The sequence below is a fragment of the Nilaparvata lugens genome, chromosome 7, assembly GCF_014356525.2.
Source record: "Nilaparvata lugens isolate BPH chromosome 7, ASM1435652v1, whole genome shotgun sequence".
Taxonomy (NCBI): domain Eukaryota; kingdom Metazoa; phylum Arthropoda; class Insecta; order Hemiptera; family Delphacidae; genus Nilaparvata; species Nilaparvata lugens.
Genome location: NC_052510.1, coordinates 56,098,584 through 56,111,044, shown reverse-complemented (window position 1 = coordinate 56,111,044; position 12,461 = coordinate 56,098,584). Strand labels below are relative to the sequence as shown.

Sequence of the window (12,461 nt, the reverse complement as noted above, 5' to 3'; positions counted from 1 at the left end):
TTTCAATATTATTTATACCGGTACGAGTAGGTCTAACCTATACGTGTAGGCTAACTGAAGCATGGATGAAATCTAGGATGGTTAGTTATCTACTTTTAAAATGTCATTTCAGGTATTTTAATTTGTGTTTCTCATACGGAAATATCTCAAAATTATTCAATTGATTCAAAAATACATTTTAAATCAATTATACGACTTTTGTACTAAAGTATTTTGATAGAATGAAGAAAAAAAATGGCGGCTGAGAATTCTTTGTCCACATTTGTACAGTCACTGTCAAAAGTAAAAATACAATATTCTGGAAAACAGACAACATCGCAAAGCTAGAGAGAGATAGCGCTATCTGTTTTGTTGTATGATAGAAAAGGACAGCAACAGTATCGTCAATCCTACACTGCCATTATAACGTGGACCTCACTATAGGTACAACATGTTCGATCATTGACAGTATCACGGCATAGCAAAGGATAGAAGGAAGAATATAAATAAAACAGTTTTGGGCATAAGTCTGTTGTGACTTCTCACATTAGTTTAATAATTGTACATGACTGAATGAATAAATGGAGAATCATTTCTTGACTGTAAAAAAATCTAAAACTTTACATTCACCCACACTCACAATGATGCGTGATGGGGGAAAACGACGGGAATGCGACACATGTAGGTGGGCCGTCCATTGGAGCCGACTTCGTCCGAACAAGCATCGGCCGAAAACTACTGAACTTGTCCGAATGATCCCCCAACAAAGAAAGCTATAGATGCTCGTCCATTGCAACAGGTTCATACGGCCGTGCACGGCCGATCAAGTTTTCGATCCGAATTGAATGAGATTTTCCGGCTCTATCCGGCCGAAGTCGAGCTGAGTCAACATCATCCTAGCCTCAAAATTGTTTCACAGTCTTGTCTGTTTTTGTTTTTTGAACTTTTTTGAACCATGGACAATGAAAAATTGGTTCAAGAGCATGTTCCATTGTGGGATATGCGAGACAAAAGATATCATCTTCGTGATTGTGAAATTTGTCTATAAGTGAGATTTAACAGTGATGTTCAAAGAAATCTGTAGACAAAGATTAGGCTACTGAACAAAAAGTTTGGTTCAAGAGCATGTTCCATTGTGGGATATGCGAGACAAAAGATTATCATCTTCGTGATGTTCAAAGGAATCTGTAGACAAAGATTACTGAACAAATAGGATCTCAAGGTGAGATCATTGTAATGAATAACTAATTTAGAGGATATTTGTTTATTCAATTTTCAAAATCTCAATATAATCATTGTTCATGAAAAATTTTGATGGCTATGATAGTAGTTAATTCAATATTCAATGTTGCTCAGCCAACTACTGAACTAGACTGACGTAAACGGTTGCAATGGACGACCATATTCGGCCGAATTAACGGCCGGCAGATTCGTCCGATCCAACGGTCGAACGGATCAGTTGAATACGGTTCCAGTGGACGGTTACCCTTAGAATTGTGGCTAAAATTAATATTGTTTCTCTCTTGTCAGCACCCGGCATAATATGATTTTCACATTGATTCTGATCGCCTTCTTATCTTCTATTTTTATTTTGAAATGTATTAGAGAATTTCATACGAATTTCAATTCTAGGGTTAGCAGGGTTGTAATCCTTTGTTCCAACTTAGGAAAATGACTACAGCTCATCTTTCTGAAAAATAAACAAAATGTGGGTATTAATGTAGAATCAATTTCTCTATGAATCAAACTGTATTCACTTATCTTAAAACTTGTATTAATGACATTAGATTCTCCTAGATCAAGCTCGAGAAATGGCCAATAGAAAATGCCTATAACTCGAATTAACATGTTATCTCAGTAAACAACTTGAAAAAGTTAATATTTTTTCTCCATTATTTCATTGTTCAATGATCAACGTCCTATGATCATAATAAGCTATTAAATTTTTTTCTATGATCACTATATGTTCACTTTGAATTTTGAATGGATTATTAAAAATGGAGATGATCGAATTCAAGGAAAATTAATTGGAACACAATATTCTACATTCTTCACATAAAATAACAAATTATATTAATCTTCCTCTTTAGACCCATGTGCTTAAAATCAGATTTCGACTTATAGTTTTCCAGAAATTGACGTAGACTAATATCGCCAAATCGATATATCTCGAAAACTAAGGTCTACATGTGGGAATATTACTGGACATTTTTGGTTGCAAACTTCATGGACGGGAATGAAGAATGTAGAATGTAGAGTCTATGGTATTCGACTGTTACACCTTCCGTTAAACACTCTATATATCAGGACCTCCCAAATATTTAAGAGGCCCTGCTGTATATTATTCATCATGATCGTGTCGATAATTTACCTCGTTATTTTGTTCTTTCATCTTCTTCTCGGCTTCAATCTGTTGTCCCAGTTGTCTCAGTTCGGCAATGAAGTCAGCAAATGACGCGTCATTGAAATCGTCATCATCAGCACTATCATAATCATCATTGAAATCGAAATTGTCAAAAGCGCCCCCTCTCTGGGCTTCTGTGCCTCTCTGCCGTTTATCCTTTATTAAATCGTACTTGTGTTCGTTATTGGGCTGCATTCTCCAAGGAGGGTGCATTTCCTCGTATTTTCTTTGGTCCATCATATCTTGGAAATCTGACGCATCCCTGGAGGGTGTTTTGGGTTTCAAGGGTGGCTTTGTCCCCGGGGGAGGAATGCCGAACTGGGGATAGGGCTGTTCCAACCGCTTTTGTTCCAAAAACTCTTTGCGGGCTAGAGCTGGGTCTTCTTTGCTGAAATTGATATCGTCGAATTGAGTCGTGATTGTTGGTAGTTCTATGTAGACTTGCCTTTCATATGGGAACCTAGAACATAGATAAGTTCATGAGAATGTTCCAATAATTCATATAATCCAATGTCTGTTATATTCATCAAATCAAGTCTTAATAATTCTACAGTTTAGTTCTACGTAGACTTGTCTCTCATGTGGGAACCTAGAACATGGATAAGTTCATAAGAATGTTCCAATAATTAATATAATCCAATGTCTGTTATATTCATCAGATCAAGGTTGTGATAGTTCTACAGTTTATTACTCAATCATCAAGCAAATACCGGATATTGGTATTTACCGTTGATAAGATCTCTCAAGAAAATTATATCTTAAATAGAAAGACTAAGAAATTGTCAAAAACTACAGATTTTATTGAAGTTTAGAAACACCGGTATGGGTTGTTACACCATTGTCAATCTCTGATAAACTCAGATTTATTTAATATGAATAATTGTCACAATATCATCAACTTCTCAACTACACACAAAGGAAAATTATAATCACAAAGTTTAATCAATCATCAATTAATGGAGAATGAATTTGGATCAACCAGAACTCGACTCTCCTATAAATAGGTCTATATATACTCCGTGCAAATCATCTTCAGACTTGGAGGAGTTTGCGGCGCAGAGAAATAAAGGGAGATCAGCCAATTGCAGTGATGGATTGAGTCATAGGTGGAAGCGTAGTTGTCAATTTGTCGAATAGAGTCAGTCGAGTCTGTGATTGCAGAGAGGAAACTTCCTAAGTTTAACATGAGCGCTTGAATACTCACTGGAAATTAGAGACCGCTGGCCGGTACACAACGGTAACATAGCCGCCGCTGTATTCCTTCTCTGCTGCGCATGTTCATCCCAAGTCCGAAGTTAGTTTGAACGGAGTATAATTAAGTAAGAATTTAGGAAGATGGTATTAATGAGATGATAATATTGATTGGATAATACAGGGACCGGCATATTAATCTGACGATTTTGTATCAATTGTTACGTTTGAACCACTGTCATTGAAAAGGCGGGAATGCTGTACATCAACAGGTCTATTTTTGTCATTTCAGTAGCCAGTATGTTGTGTACAAGTGAACATCAAACGATTGTGATTGAAGCTTATTCTAAAAGTAATGACTCAGTTATTTTAATACAGCGTTTATGTCGCAAACATTTCAATAATTTAAATCGACACGCGCCTGTTCCCAGTAGGAATACGATCTTGTTGTGGGTGAAGAATTTCAGAAACACGTTGTCCGCTTTAAAAACGATACCAACAGGACGAAAACGAACCGTGAGAGCGCCTGAAAAACGCCTGAGTAGTTGTTACACGGTCTCCACGACGTTCAGCAGCGAAACATGCTGTTGCGCTAGCCATGACTGATCAAAGTGTACGACGAATTCTTCATTCCGTCCTAAAATTCCATCCGTATAAGATAATGTTAGTGCAACAACATTTTGGGCATATTGGGCACATCGCAAAGCCGCTTGCGAAATCTTCTCAAAAATGTCTACTAAGATACCGTTATTCTTTCAAGTGACGAGGAACATTTTCATTTTTCAGGATTTGTGAATAAACAACATTTCCTTTATCGAGCAGACAATAATCCACAGAACTAAAGGAAGTCATTCAACGAGAAATTTAAGCGATTCCACAAGTAATGATTGAGCGAGCAATGGCAAATTTTAGGATTAGGTTAAGTGAGTGTGTGAAAAGTATCGGAAATCATTTGGATGACATAATCCACAAATAAAAAACTTTGTGCGTTATCTATGTTATTCACTATGAATTGCAAAATTTGATCTTTGATTTGATATGATTTAATTGTACGAAGCACACTTTAGTTATTATCCCTCAAAATCATCAGGTTTTTATGCCGAGCCCTGTAGATGTATTGATTATGAGTATTAATTAAAGAATATTTTCTCACAAACCTGAAAGTTTTCTCATCGAAATCAGAACATTCTTTCTTGCCGGCCAAACAGCACTGTATTTCATTAGCAGCTCTCTTGGTGGCAGTTCTGACTTGACTCATAGCGGGCAGGAGGCAAGCGAACGTTTCTTCCGCATGGTTGTCCATGAAATCCTCAATGTCATATCCCAGAGTCAGCAATCCCTTCCTGACATTGAAGATCTCTTTCCGCCCTTTGTTGACCAGGTCTTGTAGACATTCTCTGTCCACTGTCGGCTTGTAAGGTGGCTCGCATGTCGGCGCTGAATTCATGTATCTGGAGGAAAAGATTTAGTGAATTCATAGATAAAAGATAGCATAAGTAGATATCACATGGTGTATTATGTTTCAAATTTCAAGCAGATTTATTGTTAATTCAAGCCGATTAATATTGACTACTGTCTATTATTACTGTTTCGGCCGGGTGAGAGTGTTAGAACAGCATATTCTGTATTATTGATACAATAAGTAGGCCTACATTATCAAAATGATGGGGAGAGAAAAAATAACGTAACCTTGTGCTATTCCTCTCCCAAATTTAGATGAGGTTACACATAGTCTGAAATAGGTTAAATTTTGTAGTTGTTAACTTCACAAATTTTTCAGACCTTAAGGCTGTGCGAAGGCTAAAAATAAACTGGTGATATTTTTCAAAGTTTTGCAATTTGTATATCATCAAGCTATCAAAATAAAAACGTTTTCTCAAAAAACATTTTTTTCTGATCATTGCTTTTTGAAATATGAACGCCTAAGTTCAAATTTTTGGGACAGAACATTTCAAATTCGGTGAGAGATAAATCCATGAGATTTAGAGAATGAATTCTTCATCTTCATCTTCATTCTTCAAAACAGAACATTTCACATTCGGTAATAGATAAATCCAAGAAATTTGGAGGATAGATTCTTCATGGTATTGTTGATCTAGTAAAACGATCTAGATAATTTTCCAAATTTTTGGAAAAGTTATTAAATTTACCAAAATTAACTCAACTAAATTTTATTTTTGGTTATTTTTAGTAAATTGAATAACTATCTTAAAAATTGCTATTTTCAAAAAAATGTTTGTTCTACTAGATCAACAATACCATGAAGAATCTATCCTCCAAATCTCTTGGATTTATCTATTACCGAATTTGAAATGTTCTGTTCCAAAAATTGAAACTTTAGGCGCTCATTTCTCAAAAAGTAATGATCAGAATAAAAATGTTTTCCTGAAAACATTTCTCAATTTGATAGCTTGATGATATACAAATCAAAAATCTTTGAAAAATATCAGGAGTAAAAAGTTTATTTTTAGCCCTTGCACAGCCTTAATTATTTTCACAAAGTAGATTTTAAAATGTAGATGCTTCAAAACCAAACATAGAAGGAATGTTTCACATTATTATCACTAAAATGGGAAATATTAACATATTATTGATTTATATATTATGAGAGACTTCCAGCGTCACATAGCTTCTCGAAAAATAACTACTTATAATATAATTATGCTTGAGTTAACAGTGAAAATTGGAAGATGCACGTCCTATGCCATGCTATGCCATCTTTTCATGCCATCTTTTCTCCATGTGGATTCCACATGGATGTGATCATTTACTTCTGGCATGATATGCAATCATTAGAAAATTGTCTACTCATTTTTGAAGTATGATTTATTTCTCTTTCTCCTTTTAGAGGTATTAAGCTGTATCCCACATGAAAGTGACCGGTACAGTAGGAATATTATTCCCAAAAGCTCTAATGTGACGACTATTCATACACGCTTGGTCGTGCTGAGTTGTAATAGTCCAATCAGAACTCTGGTTTAGAGGACTTGAAAGTTCTAACTCCGCCAAATAAAGAAGTTTTTCAATATTCTCCATATTAACAATGAAAATTTCATTTGTTGAAATGACGAACTTGAGAAAACTTAAGAACTTAAGAAAAAGTTAGGACATCATTAGACTATTTTGCATCTTGTCGTCTACCACAAAAAATATCAGTTTAATATACACAGTTTAAAAACTGTGTGGAATTTGACAACATATGTGTGTTTTTTATTTTATTATGGAACGGTTCTACAACATTGACAGTGACTCAGTCAAATTTTTAGGAAAGAGAAATTCCAGATTTATACAATAGATTCCGATCAAAGTTTCCTCTGCTACATTTTGTTGGGAAAATTATTAAGTTGTCAACAACTCATTTCGAGGATTTATGTTTCTCTTATGGTTGCATGTGTTTATCATATAATATCGGGGCACCGAGCTTCGCTCGTTATTTTTATTTACATTGATAAACAGAACACAATTCTTCAAAATGATCGTGTTTATATTTTACAGCTGGCTATACGTCATGTTATGAATTTCGGGGATGCGATATTTTGATTTTTCACATACTCACTCGCTCACTCACTTTTTTACTATCCACAGCTGTTCCAGCCAAGGATGAATTATCCTTCTAATGTCGTTTAGCGAGTTTTCTCAAGGATGAGACCTAGTTCAATCATAAACCTACTATGTTTCGAATTTCGTGAAAATCCTTAGAGCCGTTTCCGAGATCCGTTAAACAAAAATAACCAGATATATATAAATACAGAAATTGCTCGCATAATAATAGGTTAATACTTACTGTCTCTATGTTGTTATTTGTTTATTATAAATCGAGGATTTATGTTTGTTACAGTTCAACTGAGTCACTGTCAACATGATTAACATGAATTTGACAACATATATGTGTTTTTATTTAATCAGTTTGTTACAGTATTACTTTTCCATTGTTACTTTTGAATTTACGTGGATGTACAACCAATTTGTATGAGCCAAGGCTCTTGAAAAAATATAATGATTATTTATTTATTTATCCATTTATTCAATTATTTATTCATTCATTTATTCATTTATTTATTCATTCCTTTATTAATTAATTAATTAATTAATTAATTATTTATTTATTTATTTATTTATTTATTTATTTATTTATTTATTTATTTATTTATTATTATTTATTTATTTATTTATTTATTTATTTATTTATTATTTATTTATTTATTTATTTATTTATTATTTATTTATTTATTTATTTATTTATTTATTTATTATTTATTTATTTATTTATTTATTTATTTATTCATTCATCTATTTATTTATTCATTCATTTATCTATTTATCTAATTATATATACATTCATTTACCTCCTCTGTATCTCAATAACACTCGAAGTAGCATTCTGCATCTCAATCAAGAACACAGACATCTTCTTGGATATTTTGATGCAGTTGGCGTTGAGGTTGAAGTACTCCCTGAAGATAATGTCGGTGATTTGGAAGAGTTTCTCATTTGTACACTCGGAACGGTTGAGTTTTTCAGCGTGCTCGATGAGCGGATCGATTCGATTCTGTTGCTTGGACAGGGTGTTGAACGCTGCATCGAGTTGCTGTGACATGTTATCTTTGACCCGGCGACTGAACCAGGCCACGATTTCCATCACATCTACTGAGTCTTCCAGTAGACCGTTGGCCACAAAGTCGAAGAGAGTGGTGTCTGTCTCATCTCCTCTCACCAAAAACTGAAATCGTAGACAAGAATGAATAATAAATACTCTGGATCATCCACTACATGTGCTACTAGAGAAATATTTAGCAAAATAAATACAAATTCTCTTCACCCAATATTTTTTTGTTGAGATAGGCTATGAGAGAAATCGTGAACAAAAATGATTATCTTGATCACTCACTATTATTGATTGATTACTTATTTCAAATGCAAATTGAATTCTTCTCTCCAAATCATTTTGAAGTCTTGAGAATACCTCAGAAATATCCAAGTATGATATGATATAATGTCTTAGTATAGCCTACATAGATTAACCAGGTTGGAGGTGAAATCTAACCTCCAACCTCTTAGTGCAAATTATTTGTGATATTTTAATAGTGGAAATGTAATATTATTTTAACTCAGAAATATCCAAGTATGAGTGTAAGTGTATAAGTGTATAAGTGTCTTAGTATAGCCTACATAGATTCACCTTAAACCTCCTAGTGTAAATTATTTGTGATATTTAAATAGTGGAAATGTAATATTATTTTAATTATAATACTGTCTTTTCAATGCTGCTATTTCATAGCAGTGTACTCGTAGTATATACTCGAAATTTTCTCTCATCATGAGCCTAAACTAATATATTTATTACTAGAAAACTCCAATTAGTAATTTCATCTGAATTCATGGATCATGGATGTGATCCATCTCAAATACACGCCCAATATATCCATATGGAGAGGGGAGGTGTTTTTAATTTGAATTCATTCAAAATACAATACTTATTGGGTTTTAGTTTGTTATTTGATGGCATAATGTTATTATTCGTGGTATAATTGATCCTCATCTTACAATATTATCCTAAAAATTAATAATATTTTCTATTTTTCAGGTAAGTGAAGTTATTATTCTCTTCCACTGACAAGCTTGTGTGGCTTCTATTTGGTAAGTGGTGATTGATTTTCACTTCTTTTAATATTTTCCAATAATCCATTTGACTATTCCATGATGATAATTCTCTATTATATTATTATAAAAAAATATTTGTCATATGAATATCTTTATTGCAATTTCTGCTCTACCAACTTGTTCAACGGATCTGCATTTCAAAATCGTTTAATACCGTTATCGATTATACTCGTGTTATGAAGCGTTCTATGAATCTGGAAATTACAAAAGAAACATAACTCATCTCTTCGAGACACTAACAAAAATTTTCGCATATTCCTTCATCTGCGGTTATGTTAATATTATTATGACCAAGCTAGGAAAACTGTAATCGGAATTGTGATTTTTCTGGGGTATCCATAATCTTCCTGATCTTTTGGTTCAGAAACCTGGGTAGATGATTTAGAATAGCTTCAAGTTATGATGATTTCAAATAAAGTCCCAAGGTAATAGTATATTTCGCACCTAGAGCAGAAAATGAGATTTTTCCGGCTCGAAATCGGTTTTCAAGTCCGAGGTCGTAGGCCGAGGACTAGAAAAGATTGAGAGCCGGAAAAACATTTTTGCCCGTGGTGCGAACGATATATTTCACCACACTACAGGTAGTGCTGACAAAATAAATAAAGAATACTCGTTAAGTTATCGTACCTATCTCTTGATTTTAGAAGATTTGCAGTCATGATTTCAGATTCTTTTAAAATTTCACTTGGAATATCACGGGCGTCGTCATCTTCAAGCATTTTTGAAAATTCGGAATGCGCTAATCAACAATAAATAATTGAATAAAAATGGTTGCGAAGCGAATGCTGAATTAGTTTGATTCGAAATTTCAAACTGAAATAATTGCAATTTCAGATGAAGAAAGTTGACACTCGCCCGATTTAGGGGATGACTTATTAACTACGGACTTCCATGTTGGCGGCTGGAAAGAGTCGTTTTCCGGCTTAGGCCGGAAAGAACCCCTTTTCTGACGTCAGACGAGAGTCGTCTGCAAACAAGGTCTTTCAGATCTACGTAGGGACTGGAAAACAGCTGCTTTCTGTGCAGTGTGGCGAAAATAATATTATCAAGGTTTCTCCAATGGTTTTTTCAATGGTTTCTCCTCACCTATCTTCCAATGATAAATATTGTTTTCTCGCTTTCTTTCGATAACAATATTCTGGCATGCGATAGATTGTGATTGATATCATTTTTAAGAGACTGTCTACTACGTAATATTTGACAATACAGCACGAAAGTGGTAAAGTATGGTATATTCAACGATCATCACCAGAATATCAAAGTGAGATTTCATAGTTTGAATCCATGATCATTCAATTATTAAAAAAACTATAATATGATTTTAGAAGATCTTATATTTCGAAACCATGATTATCAAAGGCCGGTCTCTATGGAAATTTCACGATCATTACCAGTATATCAAAGTAAGATCTAATAGTCTTGATCCATAATTATTCAATTATTGAAGATGTTATAGTATGATCTAGAAAGTCTCATAGTTTGGAACCATGATTATATTTTCATTATTAACGGGGGTTTATGGAATATTTCACTATCATCATACCAAAATATATAAGTAAGATCTTATAGGTTTAAAACATGACTATTCAATTATTAAAGATGTTATAGTATAATCCAGGAGATTTTGGAGGATCTTATATTTTGAAACCTTTGATCATTTTATTATTGACTGGGATATTATGAATGCACTACTGTTTATTATAACCATAAACTCACCTCTGTACTCAACATTATGAGCAATCCAAAAAAAATCTTCCTCAGTAACATTTTGTCAGAATAAAAAAATCACATCAATAGTCCACCTTGATTAAATTAAAATATCCGTCAATAGCTCAACGCGAGGTATCACTGTGTAACAGTATCATTGAGAAACTGTATCACTGAATAACAAATTTCGACGTCGAACACTCGCAGTATCCAATCGGAAACATTGTGAATAAAGTTCAACCTGATCTAGAAAGGAATGGAGATAACTCATCAAGCACTCTCTTCTAAGCACACTCAATCACCGCTCTTGTTAATGACTATTCTAATATTGGAGCTCAAGTGTTCGTGCAGCTGCTCATTTAGGAATCGTATTGATCATTATTTAGAGTGGTGCAATGTTCAATTGTTCATCGAAACTGTTTCCTGACATATATCCCAAAGATCTAGGAAATGAGATGGAGAGTAGAAAAACAGGAATGTTATGGTATCATTTATAATTAAAAAAAAAACTACAGTGTTTTCTTCCTTTTCAAATTTTAAGTCAATCGAATTGATAGTGATCCTTCCAAATATGAAAGGATTCACACAAGAGCAAGCAAATTTCATCACGGAGAACTCTTAATAGCTTTTATGAATTGACTCACTAATATTACATTGAAGAGACTCTATTGTCTCACAGATTCTACCTAGTGAAGGAAAAATATTATTATTCGCGTATTTCACATCACTCTGTCTATAAGTGAGGAATTTTTATGAATTGACTCACTAATATTTCATTGAAGAGACTCTATTGTCTCACAGATTCTACCTAGTGAAGGAAAAATATTATTATTCGCGTATTTCACATCACTCTGTTAGTCTATAAGTGAGGAATTTTACATTTCTTGAAGAGTATGATTTTTTTGGAAAATGGAATATGAGTGACAAATAGTTGGATATGATTCAACTACTCCCCAAAATTGAAATAATTAAGCATGGTCATGGAACAAATTCTCATAAAGAGAGGATTCTCAATTGGTCACCCCCTTTCTACTCCTCATGTCCTGTAAAATTGTGTATTGGTTTTTCATATTTCATGAGAGCATGTTCGCCAGTTCTGTTTTCTCATTAACGATTTTTAACAGTTACCGTATAATGTTTAATCCATGTACTAGAACAAGAAAGTACTCTACTCACCGTATCCTCTGTACAACTTAGAAGAAACGTATTCTTGATTTTAAAAACAAGAATGAGAACTAGTTTCTCCCTTGTATTTATTTTATTATGAATATGAAAGTTCGTTCATTTTCAATCAAATCAAGAACTCTAATATTAACAGTCACACTCAACAGTGGATTGTTCGATGATGATATGAGATAAATTTATATTTGAAAAACAGGCTACCCTCTACTTATAAGCAATAAATAATCTCAATCAAATCATATCTTATTACTGTTCTAAAGCATCGATTCACTGCCTTTTGTTCCAAGTCTTTCATTAATCTTGACTTAGACAAAGTATGTTTGCCTCCGATATTTAC

The 12,461-nt window shown here is 33.6% G+C and overlaps 1 protein-coding gene across 2 annotated transcripts; it reads right to left on the bottom strand.

Annotated features, from left to right (window-relative positions):
- Nucleotides 1-507: 507 nt before the first annotated feature.
- LOC111049390 lies at nucleotides 508-12,400 on the bottom strand. 2 transcript variants are annotated; one of them, XM_039433224.1, is made up of 5 exons: nucleotides 12,119-12,400; nucleotides 7,921-8,294; nucleotides 4,732-5,025; nucleotides 2,351-2,843; nucleotides 508-1,669 (listed from the first exon to the last, which is right to left on the bottom strand). In XM_039433224.1, exons 2-5 carry the CDS (start codon nucleotides 8,211-8,213, stop codon nucleotides 1,655-1,657), a joined length of 1,095 nt encoding a protein of 364 aa, XP_039289158.1. In that variant the 5' UTR covers nucleotides 8,214-8,294; nucleotides 12,119-12,400; the 3' UTR covers nucleotides 508-1,654. The 2 variants fall into 2 exon arrangements, with proteins under 2 accessions (XP_039289158.1, XP_022191130.2); XM_022335438.2 differs by lacking the exon at nucleotides 12,119-12,400 and adding an exon at nucleotides 10,952-11,261.
- Nucleotides 12,401-12,461: the final 61 nt, after the last annotated feature.

Coding starts and splice junctions, on each gene's coding strand:
- LOC111049390 (XM_022335438.2), bottom strand. CDS start 11,002: ATGTTACTGAGGAAGATTTTTTTTGGATTGCTCATAATGTTGAGTACA. Junction 8,295..10,951: donor TCATAATGTTGAGTACAGAG/GTGAGTTTATGG, acceptor CTACGATTTCAG/TTTTTGGTGAGAGGAGATGA. Junction 5,026..7,920: donor GTTATTGAGATACAGAGGAG/GTAAATGAATGT, acceptor CTTTTCCTCCAG/ATACATGAATTCAGCGCCGA.